This window comes from Artemia franciscana, chromosome 7 (assembly GCF_032884065.1).
Source record: "Artemia franciscana chromosome 7, ASM3288406v1, whole genome shotgun sequence".
Taxonomy (NCBI): Eukaryota; Metazoa; Arthropoda; class Branchiopoda; order Anostraca; family Artemiidae; genus Artemia; species Artemia franciscana.
Window position 1 is genome coordinate 41,901,320 of NC_088869.1, and position 17,344 is coordinate 41,918,663.

At 34.0% G+C, this 17,344-nt stretch overlaps 1 protein-coding gene across 2 annotated transcripts in view; it reads left to right on the plus strand.

Annotated features, from left to right (window-relative positions):
- The window catches only part of LOC136029318 (uncharacterized), an 83,383-nt gene extending 66,909 nt beyond the window's left edge, over positions 1–16,474 (plus strand). The window contains exons 6-7 of one of the 2 annotated variants that reach the window (XM_065707585.1): positions 10,159–10,429; positions 15,108–16,474. In XM_065707585.1, coding sequence (XP_065563657.1) covers positions 10,159–10,429; positions 15,108–15,145 — 309 coding nt within the window. In that variant the 3' untranslated portion in view covers positions 15,146–16,474. The remainder of the gene's footprint in view (positions 1–10,158; positions 10,430–15,107) is intronic. The other variant, XM_065707586.1, reaches the window with a different exon arrangement.
- Positions 16,475–17,344: the final 870 nt, after the last annotated feature.

Below are 17,344 nucleotides of genomic sequence, written 5' to 3' on the forward strand. Positions count from 1 at the left end.
AAGCTCATCTCTTCAGTTGCCGTGAATTTGCTCGATGGAGCTAATCGCTTCCAAAACTGAACTTTGAAACCATCAGATTCACAATCACACACAACTCCAACATAATTCCTGAAGCTCTTCTTGGTCGGCACTTTCACAACCAAGAAATCCCCACTTTTTGGTTCGGTTCCATCAAGAAAATCCTCCTCCTCTGACCCATCCAAATGCAAGCTCTCATCACTTTCATCATCCAGCGCGATATGTTCATCGAAGCTGTCTTCCCCGTTCCCAGGCTGTTTGGAGAGGTTTCTCTTTTCAGGCCGTTTACTTTGAGCTTTCTTTTCTGATTTTTTTCTTTTCAACTCAAATTCTTCTTCCAGTCTGTTTTTTTCAGGTGTGTTCGTCAGAATTTTGTACTTTGTTCTTTTCTTAGACGTTTTTCCGTCTCTTGCATAGAAACTCGCCTTAGGGTGAGGACGAACCGACTCTGGAGTCACTGGCATAGTCGCAGAAATCACTGAGCTACTGGTAGTTGGCAGCACGTCGTTATTCAAGCTCTCGTCGCCAGGGCTGGTTGATGGAACTGCAGACTGGCCTGTCATGGGAGACGTCTCTGGTGCTGGTCGGTCTGTCACAAAGGCGCTGAGAAAGTCGTGATCTTGGAAAACGTTCCTATTGGAAGGGTATATTCCTGTTTTTTGGAACCCGCTTAGTACGTTTTCCATGACGAAAGCTCTTGGAAAAGCGATTCCAACGAATATTCCGATTTCATAAATGGTAATCCTCCTGTTTGGGTTCGAAATCATCCACGAGTTAGCTGCTTCATTGTAGTATCGCTTGAATGGCCCATAAACAGCAACATCAAGAGGCTGCAGCTTGTGACTACAATGTGGCGGAAGCGTTAAGACGTCAATGCCGTTTTCTCTGCAAAGATTAACCACGCTCAATGAGACGTGCGAATCATGGTTATCCATAATCAGCAGAAGTTGATTTGTGGGCGAGCAACTGGTTTGGGAGATCAGATGGCGTATCATATCCGGGAGGATTTCGGCTGTCATCCATCCAGACGGCTGGCATTTTCCTGTGCTTCCAGAGGGCGTGCCATTGAGAAAACTTTGAAGCCAGTTCACTCGTGGAAAGACAAAGAAAGGGGCTATCGACTGGCCAGCTGCGTTGATACACCCTACGACTGTTACCAGCGTCCCTCGCTCAGCTGAAGTAATGCGTCCAACTTGCTTTGATCCCTTTTCCGCAACCACCTTTGGTGTCTTCTGAACGGTGGTTACTCCAGTCTCGTCAAGATTATATATTCTATTCGGCGGATACTTGTGCTTTATAAGCAGCTCTTCTAAATTATTGAAGAATTCGCTGACATTCGTCCTGTTGAAGCTGGTGGCTCTGGCAAGGCTTGTCGTTTCGGAGGACCTTAGGGAAAGCCCAACACGACTCATAAAGCTATTCCTCCAGTCTTTTCCTGCACACTTATTTTCGGTCCAGTTCTTCGGCATATTCTTCCCTTTGGCCTTGGCATATTCATATGCAAGCTGACCTGCTTCCTTTTTCGTAAGTCCATGATGCATGTGCTGTGCCGTGATCATATAGCCCTTCAGAAGTATCTCTTCGTTTGCTGAGAACACACTTTTAAAGTTGAAGGTAGTTGCAAACTCCACTGATTGGGGATCTTCTGCTGCGTCGAGTTTTGCAACTGCTCTTCGCACTGTGCTTCGTGGCAAACCAACCTCTTTCGAAACTTTGCGAAGCGGTGAACCAGATTTAACTTGCATAGCAGCTGCTCTCAGTAAGTCCTGGTCGTGGAGACCGTGGGTGGTTTTCCTAGTATACTTTCCCATCCTGCAAAAGAGAGACAGCTTAATATATTTCTAATTGACATGCGGGAACAATAAATGCAACACAATATTCAACAAAAACGTAAAAAATAATAACTTCGAAAAAGATCCCAGATGATAGGGGGCAAGACGGACCGGTCCGTCTTACCCGCTGTCTCTGTGGTCCATCTTACCCTAAACCTGCTTTTTCGGAATAGTTAAAAATTATAACATAAGATGGCGCTGCAATGAAAAAAATTAATGTCTCACACACTCTCCTAGACCTCCATATTTGTAAGAAAAATTACCACAGTATAAAACAGAACATTAGAAACACCAGAAAAGAAAAACATTTACCTCAAAAGCCGGTTTCGAGAATGTGAAAACGAATAAAAATATTTTTCTTGAAGACAAGATTGGCTTCAACTCTCAGACTTCGCTCCAAAACTTGCCACTAGATGACCATTGTTTCTAGCTCTACAAGTGATAAAAAGGTGACGCTCAAGTCGAGCAATGACAAAAGGTCCGTCTTGCCCCCCGGTCCGTCTTACCCGACTCTCCCCTATATATTAAATATTTAATTTAAAATATATCTGCATCGTAGTTTATTTTACGAAAGAATAAGCTAATTGTAACCGCATGCGAGAAGAAAAACCCGGCTTAATCAGATCAAAGCAAACTTCTTGAGTGCGTTCTGGAGAATTTGTAAGTATCGGGACATGCACGTAGAGGGTGGACTTTGGGACCTTTCCAAATTCCCCTTAAATATCAGATTTCTTGCGATTATTCTATGCTTTGCAGTGTTTATATTTTTCTATTCTCGTTTGTAATTTGCTCCCCCTTCCTGGAAATGAATAGACACCTTTACCGTGTTAATCACTTGTGTATATTTTCTCATTTTTATATTCTAAACAATAAAGCTAGACAACAAAAACCCTTATTGTAATTTCTTTGTTTGTTACAACAACAAAAATTACAACCGACAATTTAAGACTTTTTGCTTTGTTGAAATTAAAACCCGTTTTTTCTTTGCTTAATTTTTCATTTACGTAATAATTTCTGTTCATTTTAAGTTTTAATGCTGTTCTTTACTTTCAGTCGAAAAAGCTTGTTTTTTTAAATTTAACTTCTATCATAAGAGCTAAATATTCTAATACATTTAATCACACATGCGAACGAGGAGATAAAAGAGGGTCCTTTTTTCTTCCGAAGCTCAGAGTAAATAATCCTTTCCCACTCTCGCAGTAAAAGCTGAAAGAATGGAAATTAAATACAAAGTTTATCTTTCCTTTGGAAAAATACACTAATACCCCTTCCCCCTTCCTAAAAGGTAAAACCGAGTGTGCTGTTTTTACTTAAGTTTTTATTTAAATAAGTGTTGTAATCGTTATTTTACTATTTTTCGCTCAGTATTTTAGCAAATTAAACAAGTTGAAAATTATACATAAACTTACCGTGTCTAAAATTTATTCATTTTATTTGAAAGCATTTTTTTATTATTGATACTTTTGTCGATTCTCTGAAACACGTAATCATTTCGCCTACGATTTGGTGATGTTAATGTCTAATGGTTTCGGGCGTCTTTCCAAAATCGCAACTTAATAATTAAATATAATAGCGATGTTTCAAAATACAACTAGTGTCAATTTACCATGTTTGCCCTTGAATTATTCTACCATAAGAAGTCCAATAATTCTGGCAAATTGCTGCAAATTTAATAGTGAACCGAAAGCCAAGCTTTACAAGGTTCTGAAGGGGAAAAAACTAAAACCATTTGTGTCGTATTCTCTTGTTACATTTAATGTATTTTTCACCTTGATTTTTTCCAGTTTTTGAAGCATCCTTTGTATATTCTAGTAAGGAGCGACCCGGCTCAATAGTAACCAAAACTCTAAAAAATTGAACTTTGATATCAATAGCTACATCAAAAGAATCGCATTTTAATGCTGATTTTAAATATATAAGTTTCATCAAGTTTAGTCTTACCCATCAAAAGTTACGAGCCTGAGAAAATTTGCCTTATTTAGGAAAATAGGGGGAAACACCCCCTAAAAGTCGTAGGATCTTAACGAAAATGACACCATCAGATTCAGCGTATCAGAGAACCCTACTGTAGAAGTTTCAAGCTCCTATCTACAAAAATGTGGAATTTTGTATTTTTTGCCAGAAGACAAATCACGGGTGCGTGTTTATTTGTTTGTTTGTTTGTTTGTTTTTTTTTTTTTTTTTTTTTTTTTTTTTTTTTTTTTTTTTTTTTTTTTTTTTTTTTTTTCCAGGGGTCATCGTATCGACCAAGTGGTCCTAGAATGTCGCAAGAGGGCTCATTCTAACGGAAATGAAAAGTTCTAGTGCCATTTTTAAAACCATAATAACTATGTCTTTGGGGATGACTTACTCCCCCACAATCCCTGGGGGAGGGGCTGCAAGATACAAACTTTGACCAGTCTTTACATATAGTAATGGTTATTGGGAAGTGTACAGACGTTTTCAGGGGGATTTTATTTTGTTTGGGGGGGGGCTATGTTGGAGGATCTTTCCTTGGAGGAATCTGTCATGGGGGGAAGACAAATTCAATGACAAGGGCGCAGGATTCTCTAGCATTACTATAAGAAAACAAGGAATAATAAACATGAAAACGTTTTTTCAAATGAAAGGAAGAAGTAGCATTGAAACTTAAAACAAACAGAGATTATTACGCATATGAGGGGTTCTAAAAATACTTTAGCATAAAGAGCGAGGTATTTAGGAGGAGATAAATACCTTGCTCTTTATGCTAAAGTATTTTTAGTAATTTCAACTATTTATTCTACGGCCTTTCTGATTCAGGGGTCATTCTTAAAGAATTGGGACAAAACTTACGATTTAGTGTAAAGAGCGAGGTATTAACGAGGGTACAAACCCCCTCGTATACATAATAAAAATATAAGGTTATGACAGTTTGTTACGTAAGTTAATTCTTAAGTTACGTATATTTTTTACTAATAAAAACGTTCATTAAAAATTAAAAGTTCTAGTTGCCTTTTCAAGTAACCGAAAAATTGGAGGGCAACTAGGCCTCCTTCTCCACCCCTTATTTCTCAAAATCGTCTGATCAAGCCACAATTCTACTTTTTAAAACAATTAAAAGCTTTAGCGTAAAGAGCGAGGGATTGTGGAGGGGACAACTCATTTCATATACGGAGTAATTTCTGTTCGTTTTAAGTTTTAATGTCGCTCCTTACTTTCAGCTAAAAAAAATTAGTTTTTTTTATTTAATATATATATAGTTGCATATGCATTTTAATTTTGTTGGTAGTAAAGTCAACTATTTGTATTTCAACTATCTTAGGAAGGCCCTATTCAGCTTAAAACGAAAGGAACACCAATTACTTACGTTATAGAAAGACACTCAAGTTCGTGATTTGAGTAAAACCGGTTTCTCACTCTGCATTCGGAAATAATTAGCTTCGCATGAGCGAGATGAACTACTATGAAGGCTTCATAAGCCCAATATAAGGCTTCATAAGCCCAAATTTCAAAAGAGGATCGCACGTATATGAGTGGTTGATTCGCTCAAACGTCAACTAAACAACAACAACAACAACTACTATAAAGATATAATTTAATTAAATATTCAATATATAGAGTTGGTTTGGTATTTAATATTGTGTTGTGGGTGGCATGCTTTCCATTATTCTTTGTTATAGTTTCCATAATTTTGTTACTAAAGTATTATATTTTCATCAGATTTTGGTATATTTCATTAAGATTAGCTATGATTGACTTCACTTCTTGAGTGGGGCCAGGATAATGCACTAGTACCTTATTTTCTTGCTAGTTCTGTAATTTATATCAGCGGCTACATCCTAAGGACGTACGGGGACTGGGAGGGGGGATCCTTGCAAATCACTAGTGGGAAGGAAAAACTAGTTCAAAAGCTGTCATATAGCTTTTGAGTATATACAATTTTGTATATGCTCATATAGATATATGTTACTCATATAGAAACATAGATCTTTCCCGCGAATCATATTCCTAATGGCTTTGCAGCTTTAATGCAAAATTTAAAATGACCAGAATAAAAAGAAATCGTTGTACATCTGGTCAGACTGAATCAGTTTGACTCTTTACAGAAATTTTAAATCAATCAAGCCATCAAACTTTATTTGATTTAAGTCTTTTCCCTCGAGTAATCCATATGTCTTTGACTCTAATGTGTTCATTGTTATTCGTATACTCAGTAATTTTCTTCCCTATAGGTTCGTCCGTCTCTTGGCGATTTTTTTTTTTTTTTGCTTTGTATTTATTAGTAGTTAACCTTTTGATAAGGATAAAAAAGAACTTATTAAAACAGTTAGAATTTTGTACGTTTGTGTTTTTGGAGACAAGAATTTCTTCACACAGAGAAAAACAAAAACTTGCAACTTTGTACAATCCCATACAAAGTTTGATTTACACCCTTAGTAAGAACAAACTTTTTGGTTGTTATTTTCAATCAGCAAAAACACATGAGTGTTTTCCAGGAATATCTGGATCCCCGTACTTTTTATGTTGTTTTTATTTTTCTCCGATGTCTCCAGCTGAAAAAGCAAGGGAACGGAAATGACAACTATCAAGTGATATAGGTGTTTTCATTAATATGGAATTCCCATAACGAAAATAGCGTACGAAGAACTCTCTTACTATCTATAACAGTTGAAACCAATATAGAAAACAAATATTTTTAAGAGAAGGGAATAATTACATCGGGGTGGGGACTTCTAAAGGCAGTATGGATAATTTGTTGTCGAACTAAACTGAAATTTAAAAACACTTTAGTTTTTCAACTAAACAACATTTGTTTTAATGTTCATTAAAACAAATGAACATTTTTACTTACTGGAATTTTTTATAAGTGGAAGCCTTTTAAACTAAAATTGTTTGACTTATCTTGAACTTGTAAATAAAACTTTCCTCTATAAACAACTTGTTTTTACGAAAAGTCAAAACAAATTTGAGCTTTTCCACTCTCCTCTATTTGCATATCATTACGTCCGGGGAAGTGCCGCGGTCGAAATTTTAATATTTTTATGGCAAACAAATACAGTGCCGTTTATTAACGAAAATCTTGGAGAGCTAAAAAGAAACAGTCAACCAATTAAAGTAGCTTGGCTTTCCAAAAAAAAGCAAAAATTTGTTTTGTAATACGAGTTCACCTCGTAAATATCGCAAAGGCATTCATTCGATAATTGAGATTTAAAAACATTGTCCAAACAAGTGGTTTGCTTAACTTTTTTATGAGGCTGTTTTGCAAATAAGCATTCAGAAAAGGGGATTGGATTGAAGTGGCTAGGATTTTGTCATTAGAAAATCTGAATTTTTGCCCTGTTTCAAAGCAAAATAGCGCCTGTTTCAGGAACAGACTTAGGAAGGGGCAGAAAAAAGGCGTGGGGGCAGCGCATGAGATCCCCTTTGAAATCAAGATCTTTTATAATCTAAAATATAATCTTGTATATTCTTCATTTAATTGTTTTTTTTTTATACTTTGTTTAAAAGCGTTTCTCCTCTCACCGACAAAACTACTATGAATTTACCTTTACTCATATATTATGAAACACTCAGCTCCAATCAATCAATTTATTCAACCAATAAATTTATAGCCAAAACACTTCAAGATAGACTCCCCCATAAGGCTCTATGGCCAAGAAAAAACAGGGAACAAACCAGTAACCTGTTTAAATCTTATGCTTATAATAGATGTACGTTTCAATGACTCCTTTGAAATATTTTAACGCATCCATTGTACCGGTCCTGACGCGTGAAATTGAGACAGAACGTATCGCCGGGGTGCAAAAATATCCATTTTGGACAAAACGCACATGTAAGGGGTTGCACTAATGTTTGTTTTAGATATGTGGATAGATAAATATATCGAAATCGGAAGAGAATAACCAAAATATAAAAACCCGAGACCTTCGACAAAATATAGCATTACCGTATGTATTATGTTTTTCTTCAGACTTAACTACTATATCCTTTTTAACACCTGTGTTTGAAGATTCAGTATTCCCTCACACTTCTTTCAAGTGAAATTCCAGAGATTTCTAAGCTCCCTTGCTACTGTTTCTTACAGCTTAAAACAAGAAATTTTTTATAGGAGGGCTGCGCTAAGAAGTTGTCAGTTTTGGAATTAACAAGAAGTAAAGCTCTGCTTTTAATGCCGTTGGAAATTAAATTTCTAGTTGGTTGACTTCATATTCCCCATAAAATGATTTGCTTATCACTCCCTTCCCTAGGCATAATACCTCATATATCTGAGGAGGCTAATCTCAAAATGAGAAAGCCTTCGGCATGAAATTATTTTCCGGTCTTTCAGATGTTTGTTAAATATGGATCAAGTAAACATGGAAATTAATTTTCTTGTCGTATGAAAGTATCACATGCATTTTTATGCTGATACAAGTATGAAAAAAGTCATAATTAGCAGCAATCCAGTTTTGTTAGGGTTACAATTTAGCGATGATTCTAAACACTCAATTTGGCCTTATTTTTGAGGCAACTATTCTTCCGCAGAAATAGAAAACTACCGTAGAAATACTGAATTGGAATAGATCTAATTTTATCTTGTGGTTGGATAAGTACATGGAAGTGTTATCCTACGTTTTCTCATTTTTTTGGAGGTAGAACGTAATTTATCCTCGCGGTATAATCTAGGTCCGTGGTTCTTTACGCGGCAGGTCCCTGAAGCACATAAGTTGGCGTTTAAAACTACTTATTGTCATCATGGCTTGCATTTACCTTTCTAATACAGTACCTTGATTTCTTTTTGTGACGTCAAATATTGGATTCAAGGGTTGATGCTGCAAACGGCCTGAATTTTGAAGTTATATTATACTTCTGTTTATGTTATAATTTAAACCGAGAAAGTAGTTTCGTAGATATATGTTATGGAAAAGGAAATAGTACTGACGATACTGCATAACTCACGTCTTAGTATGCGTAACGCGTATTGCCAGGAATCTTCCACGTTGCTCTCCACTCTTGCTTTCATGGTTAGGTTCACCACAATTTCAAGTAATTTCTTTTTCAAATTGCCAGGAATTTTTCTGCCAGGATTGTTTTTGCAAATAGAATCCAAAATCCAGTTTCTCTGGACATCATCCTTTTCAATTTCAAGAAAATAATCGAATAGTCTCCCTGGTTTTTCAAATGACCGATGATCTATGCTTTAATATTCGAAAATATTGAAAGTTCCATGTACCAGTACAACTCTTTAAAAGAACATGGAATTGTTGGGGAGATTGATTGCTGTCCTGCAGTTTTTTTTAGTCGATAACTTTGTTACGAAAAGCTCTTATCTTGTTGTAAATATATTTCTAAAGACAAAATAAAAATAAACCAAACCACAAATACCATTTTTGGGGTTCGTGTTCTTTTTATTTTATCCTTAGGACTTCTATTCTTATGTTTTTACTCTTTATTCACTTGGTGCATAGAGGACAGTCGAGCTGCGGTCTCGATTGAAATCTGTATATGTAGCCTTCCTTTTTTCACTGACTGGAACTATCCTCCTTTTTTCTTTGTGAGTTTGTTTCAGTTTCGTCGCATCTTGCTAATGGAAAAAAAAAATTATGTGCCTCTATGTCATTGAAGTTAGAAACTGAACTCATTGTTTTTGAAAACATGCCAGCAAAATTCGGGAGTCTGCATGGCCACTGCTGGTCCCAAAAGCGTTTCACAAAGACCGATGTCTGATATTAAAAAAAAAACGGAAGTTCGTACCGGAGCTGGAACAATCTGTTTAAATCTTTTCCTCGAGAAGAGCCGCCTTATTTCGGCATCCTTGTATTTCCCAGAACAATTATTTTTTAATTAAAAAAGGTTGTATCTTAGAGTCGTGGTGGTGCTTGTGAAATGTGTATGATATGTTAAACTTAGATATGAAGATAGTTCATAAAATAGTACCAAGAGCCAAAATGAAAGCATAAAAAATAGTACTAAGACAAACAAGAACAGAAAAAAAATAACTCGTATGATCAGTCAATAAATGTTACCAAAACTATCAGTGTGGCAGTTTTAAAATGATCCAACCTAAAACTGTGAAAATCTATGGACATGGATACGGGTATGGGGGGGGGGAACTTGTTCAAATCTTCAGGATGTTTGTGGGCTTTATCGCACGTGACTTTGGGTTGTGCATTAACGATTTTTGGAACCCCTGAAACAAATTTTTGCGCATGCTCTTTGAACATATTTTTTGACGTTTGGACTTCTGATATGTTAATATGTATATTAATTATTTGTTTCCCTTGTATTTTCAATTTCAATATATATAGGCTTAAAAGGCTTACGAAATTTGTCCGTTTTTACTTTTACATATCATGTTATATCACAGGTAATCCTTGTGGGCTATGGACTAGAAAGCCCCTCTATAGTTGCGGATACTTGGGTAGAAAATTCAATTTTGGAAACAACCACCATCCAAAATTCTGTGAGGAATGAAGATGTGGTCGTTGACTCAGTCAAAAGCCCTATAGTTAAAGACATGCTGCCAAATTTATTAATGGTTCTTGCTGGATTGCAATTGGCTATCATCTGTGTGATTCTTGCTTTAAGATTGATTTGTAGCAATGAAAAATCGAAAGAAATCCCAGAAATTATTTCAGGTTAGTTGTTTTTTTCTTGTGTTTATGCTTATTGGTTTTAAGCTATTGATCGTAAGTTACATCCTAGACTTACGATGTGTTATGCCATGATATAATGCCATGATCTTTTTAAATTGCGGGAATCAATAAGCTTATCAAAGTCATTTTTATTAATGTTGATGAGAAATGTTGTAAGGCACAAACAGTCTTGTGGCATTTTCTAAAAAAATATTGTCAATTTTAATTTCAACATGGGAGATTTGATAAAATACAGCTGCCATTCCTGGCTTGTTCAATCTAAGTGTAATAAAATGTGGAATTAAAAATTAGACTTAATCTTGTTTTCCTTCAAAACCCTACCTTCTAACTTGAAACAGTTTCATGCTCCAGCAATGAAAAAACAAAAACAGCTTTAGAAAGCTAATTATTATTACTTTAACGTAATTTTTATCGTTGTTCATTGTAATAACATAGCTTATATTTTCATGACCACTATGGATACATTAAACTACAAATATTTTCGATTTCTATTTCTTTTTCCTGAAACAAAAAGGCCTATCGTAAATGCTATTTGCGTGGTGATATTGGAAGTTTTTTTTTTTTTTTTTTTTTTTTTTTTTATAAAGACTTCCGGCCGTGAAGTTGAAATATTCGGATTCCTATGTCATTGAAAGTTTTTTGTTTCTTTGTCGACTGCTTTGTTTTAAAATATTATACCTGTTTTGTTTATATTTTCATTTTTTAAATTCTGTAAAAGGCGTAAGTAGTCTTTTCACAATTTTTTTAGCTTGGCTAAAAGAAGGTTTTAACCCTTTTGTGGCAATTTTTGATTTTGTTTTAAGGTAAAGCAAATCTATTACATGAAAAAATGCAATATAATATAGAAAAAGCCTTACAATGCCTGAACTGGCAAACAGCACACTGTGTTTAATAATCAATGATGGTAATATTTTTCAGCGCATTGGTGTACCCCCTCAGTAATTTTAAAATTCGTATAGAATTGGAAATTTTAAACTGCTAAGTAATATAATAAGACCTTGGAACTAGGAAAAGTGGAATTCAGAAAAAAAATATATTTGATATTATGAGATAAATTGCTTTTTCTAGAATTATTTGTTTCTGTTTTTCAAAATGTCTTCTATCTGTTTTTCTCATTCGTGGGATTAGTTTAAAATTAAGTCTTTGGATACATCGATTTTTTAAAGCATGTAATGCCTAAACAAGTTCGATCCTGGCTATTGACGTATTTATTTGTCTAGTGTAAACTTAAACATAAATCCTTATTAAATTAAATAAACAAAGCTGTTGATTTTGAGGTCTAAATGAAAGCTTTCGTTGTACAAACCATCCGACAATCAATGCCACTTAGAAAACAATGTTTTCTCTATTTTTTTCTACTCAACCAAAAATACATATGGCGTAGCATAGTGCCTTTTTAACCCACTCCCTAATTATGTGAGGGTTTTTTATTTCAGTACACTTTATTACGATTTTCGGGGAAAACAATTTCTTTTCAAATAAGTTCAGATCAACAGTCTATTCCCTTTTTAATTAACACCTTGAACGTGCACCTACTAATTGTTTTTGTGAAGCTTGAAATCTAATTTCTCACAGTTAAGAAACAATGTTCTCTCTACTGCTTCGCTTTCATAATTTGATCTCTTATTTTTGCAATTTGGGAGCTTTTTCAGGTTCATTGTGTATGTTTGTTCTCATCCTTTTGTTATTGTAGCCTTTGAAACGTGCAAGGATAGACGTGACGTCTGTTGAACTTCCCGCTGGAGTAGCGCATTGTTTTTCCTCTTGTTGGAACTGTTAGATTTATTATTTCTTTTGCTGAGTTGGAAATTTTACTAATTCCTAGTTTTTTAATTTTTGCACAATTGGGAGGAGATAACAGTTTGTGATTCGCTTTGGTGCGAATTACGGTGTTGAGCTAAAACATATGTCATAAATTTTAGCGTAAGCATATTCAGACTTTAAAATGCATGTATAATACCAACATATACCAATTAAAATTTCAATGTACACTACTTGTAAGATTGTTTCGAATTTAAGTTTTCTTTACTCATTCAAAACAAAAATATGGATGACGTTTAAACGTTAAACGTAATGAGAAATTAGCGTCTATGAGAAGGGTCATCGTTCTGTGCAGAATAGTCTGGCCAGTGCTTTCCTGAATGGGTATATTCGGCGATTCGGCTCCGATCTCCATCTGAGGAAGGCACTGACTTTTGGAGTCCCTCCTCTGTTTGGATCAACTTCAGGATCAGATGATTACACAGTTTATAAAATGAGGAAATTACCTGGACTGGTGGACTGGATATATATATATATATACTAGCTGTTGGGGTGGCGCTTCGCGCCACCCCAACACCTAGTTGGTGGGGGCGCTTCGCGCCCCCCCCCCCAAGCCCCCCCGCGCGCGTAAGTCGTTACGCGCCATATTAGTTACGCGCCATTGTAGTTGTGTCCCTATGTCCCACCTGTGAATATAGATATATATATATATATATATATATATATATATATATATATATATATATATATTATATATATATATATATATATATATATATATATATATATATATGTTTTTAACTACGTAAAACTTGCGAATATACAACATTCTTTGCTGTCCCATTGTCTGTGCATATAAATAGATTGTCAGGTTTACCGACTCTTGAACATGCAACATATAATGGTCCATGGGAAAACAATCCGTATTCAGATCTATACCTCATGATTCTAATGATTGCCCTTGAGCTTTGTTGATGGTGATTACTAATCGACCATTCCCTGAGTCGCCATCGTCATTTATATATCCCCCTGTGCACCCCGGCGTCCCCTTTGTAGTTATGTCCCTGTGTCCCGGTCGTCATTTATATTCCCTGTGTCCCGGTCGTCATTTGTGTCCCGGTGTTCCAGTCTGTGATTTCTCTTTGAGTGTCCCGGGCGTCATTTATATTCCTTGTGTCCCGGTGTCCCGGTCGTCATTTATATCCCCCTGTGCCCCCCGGCGTCCCCATTGTAGTTGTGTCCCTGTGTCCCGGTCGTCATTTATATTCCCTGTGTCCCGGTCGTCATTTGTATCCCGGTGTCCCGGTCTGTATATACATTCGTTTTTTAGTTTTGTTTTTCTCCTTTATTTTTTTCCTTTTTTCTTTTTTTTCTTTTTTAGTTTATTTAGATTTTTAGATTTTTTAGTTTTTTTATGTTTTCAGTTTTTTTGTAGTTTTTACCATTTTTTTAGTTTTTTTAGTTTTTTTTTTTTTTACTTATGTCCTGGTCGTCATTTATACTCCCTGTGTCCCGGTCGTCATTTGTGTCTCGGTGCTTTGTTGATTGCTAATTTATATTATATTTATATTTATATTTTTTATATTTATTAATATTTTTTTAGTTTTCTTTTTCTCTTATTTTTCAGTTTTTTCCTTTTTTTTAGTTTTTTCTTTTTTAGTTTTTAGTTTTTTTTGTTTTTTACCTTTTTTTAGTTTTTTTAGTTTTTTTAGTTTTTTAGCTTTTTTAGTTTTTTTATTAGTTTTTAGTTTTTTTTAGTTTTTGCCTTTTTTTAGTTTTTTCAGTTTTTTTTAGTTTTTAGTTTTTTACCTTTTTTTAGTTTTTTTTAGTTTTTTAGCTTTTTTAGTTTTTTTTCTTTTTAGTTTTTTTTGTAGTTTTTACCTTTTTTAGTTTTTTTTCTTCTTTTGTATTAGTGTGAAATAATTCAGACGTCATATGCGGACAAACACGACGTCACTCGACAGACAGACAGACAGACATAACCCACAAACAACTTATTTTTATATATATTTATTCATATTTTTTTAGTTTTCTTTTTCTCTTTTATTTTTCAGTTTTTTCCTTTTTTTTAGTTTTTTTCTTTTTTAGTTTTTAGTTTTTTTTAGTTTTTTACCTTTTTTTAGTTTTTTTTTAGTTTTTTTAGTTTTTTAGCTTTTTTAGTTTTTTTATTAGTTTTTATTTTTTTGTAGTTTTTGCCTTTTTTTATTTTTTTCAGTTTTTTTTTAGTTATTAGATTTTTACCTTTTTTTAGTTTTTTTGTTTTTTAGCTTTTTTAGTTTTTTTTTTCTTTTTAGTTTTTTTTGTAGTTTTTACCTTTTTTAGTTTTTTTCTTCTTTTGTATTAGTGTGAAATAATTCAGACGTCATATGCGGACAAACATGACGTCACCTGATCCACACACAGATCCACACACAGACAACTTATTTTTATATATATATAGATATATATATATATATATATATATATATATATATATATATATATATATATATATATATATATATTATATATATATATATATATATATATATATATATAATGATTTTTAGGAGTGATCTTATCGATCCATGGTTTTTTTGAATATTTGGAGAGAGTTTATTCAAACGGAAACAATTATGTTTTATTTGAGAACATAGATTGTTCATCGATATCTACGATAGACAATACTCATTATATAGGTTGCATATAGCGGATATATTTTATTTTGTCTGTGTTTATTGTTTGGAAAGAGGAGGTTGGGTTTATGCTAACATTTTTGTTTTTACCAAGATGCTTTTCTAGATGGTTTAAACATCAGTCTGCCCGTTTTAGTTCAGATTGAACAGAAATATGTAATATATTTTAAAATTGCAATCATATTAAGGGGAATTATACTATAATTTCATATTTTTTCTTCTAGATAATCAAGCAGTTATCAGTTGCATTGTTGTCAAATAAATGGGGAGAAGTCATCGTGGAAGATTTTTAAGGCAAGCAACTTTATCAATAATCGAACTCGAATGCTGTTCCAAGCTTCTCATCGTTCAGAAAAAGCAGAATTCAGCGTCCAGAACTGCATTTCTGTTGATTCTTCTATCCTAGTTGCAGCGACTTTCATTTCAAAAAGATGTCTTTTGAGAAATAGTGATTTTATTAAGGGTTTACTCTCCTTTTTTTTGGTGCTCAGTATAAGTACATAATATGTTGTATTGCTACCTAACATAACGTGCGTTGATAATTTGTGACACGTAATCGTTTGCTGCTAACTACTCCGCGCACGCCTTGGGCATATAGCGAAGGAGAGAAATATGAGCTCAGCAAAGAAGAGAACTAAGCTTTTTTATCAGAAAAGTTTTATCAGGTGATTTGTCATAAAATTGCAAAAATTAAAAATAAAGGCAAATAAAACTTTTGTTTTGACCTCTCCCCTTCCTTTAAGGGCGAGATCTTTTTTATGTAAATTTGGAAAGCTTATGATAAGCTTTTTGACTTTGTCCATGCGACTCATAAGGCTAATAGCCAGGGTCGTATCCACGATTCTTTTTGGAGGAGGGGGGGGGGGTTACAATGGGATTTTTTCGGGAATGGGTACAAAAAACTTTAAGAGACGCATCAAAAATTTATTTATATTCGTTTTTGTTACGTTTTTACGAGTCGGACAAACATTACGGGGATTCACACCCCCTACCCCTCCGCCTGGATACGGCTTTGCTAGTAGCTGTTTCATTTTTAGACGAACTCGTAATTTGGTATTGGTGTGTGTGCTGTGATTTCATGCAAATTATTTTTTTATCTGCTGATCGATCACCATTTCAGTTGAAAAAAAAAATATCGCTAATTGATGAGTTCATTACCAGCTGCTTCACAATTTGACTGTTTTATATGAAAATAGTTCCATCACTGAGCTAGGCACTTTTTTGCGAAATCAATGAAAAAATAATTTGATGGAGACTTGTCCAGATTTAAATTTGCATTTACATTTTATGAGTATTTTTACAAAAATGTATATTTTAATTTGATTTCTATATTTAGATAAAACCAAAGTTTTCTGTCACCTATATTTCTGGTGAAACTTTTACTGAAAACAAAAATCGGAAAATGTTCCTCAATGAAAGTAGGCGATAGGTTATGTTGTTTGGCTAAGTTGAGACTTAGCAACATCTGTGATATTTCATTTTTGTTATATTTAGCTTTTAGTGCAATAATTGTATATGAGTGTTTGCATATATTTTCAACAATTCTTGGTTGCATATCTACGAGTAATAAACGGATTATATTTGTAGAAAACTGAGTTTGTCTTTTTTTAGAAATTCGTTTTGTTTTCTAGTCTTGGATGCCTGTCTTAATTATTGGTACATCAAAACAAAGAAGATGCAGGCATTTACAGTGATATCAAATGGGGGTGGGGCATGTTCTCCTAGTTTTTTGTATCCCCCCCCCCTGAATACCATTTTGGAGGGGTTACTTTCATTGAAAAATGTCTTTCGATACTTTCATTAAAAAGAATCAAAAAAATGACAAGTTTGCACTTCAATATATTTTGAAATGACATGCCAATATATTTTGAAATGAAATGATTACATGCCAGTAATCAAAGGAATGCAGAATTTAAAATCGGATTGTAAGTGCTCCATATTCTGAGCCCCGTTTGGGATTTAGAGATAAAGGGTGTCAATCTCAAATTATAAATTTTAGATTCATTTTGTGCTTCAATTTGGGGTTATTGCGTGGTTACTTTTATGTTTCGATAAATATTTGACAAAGAGCTCTAAATTTTCATTATGCTTGTGGCCATACAGTGTTAAGTCAGACCTGATCACGGTGTTAACGCTTTTATGTCATTGATAACTTTTATATAAATATATGAACATGTATTTATATATGCTTAAAGTTTTATATAAACATATATAAATAACTTCTTATCCTGTACTGCCTTTTCATTTAAAAATAAAATACAGAATATATTAAAAAGGTAACTCATTTAGTTAAAATAATGAATCCGTTTCAAGTTTGAATACTTCGATTTCACATTCCCAAGTCTGTCAACGGGAAACTGAGAAGTTTCTTTATTATTATTTTAGATTATTTAGAAATATTTCCTTTTTTCCGTTCGTTTGTTTAAGTCGATATTTAAAATTCAATTTTAACGACAAGAAA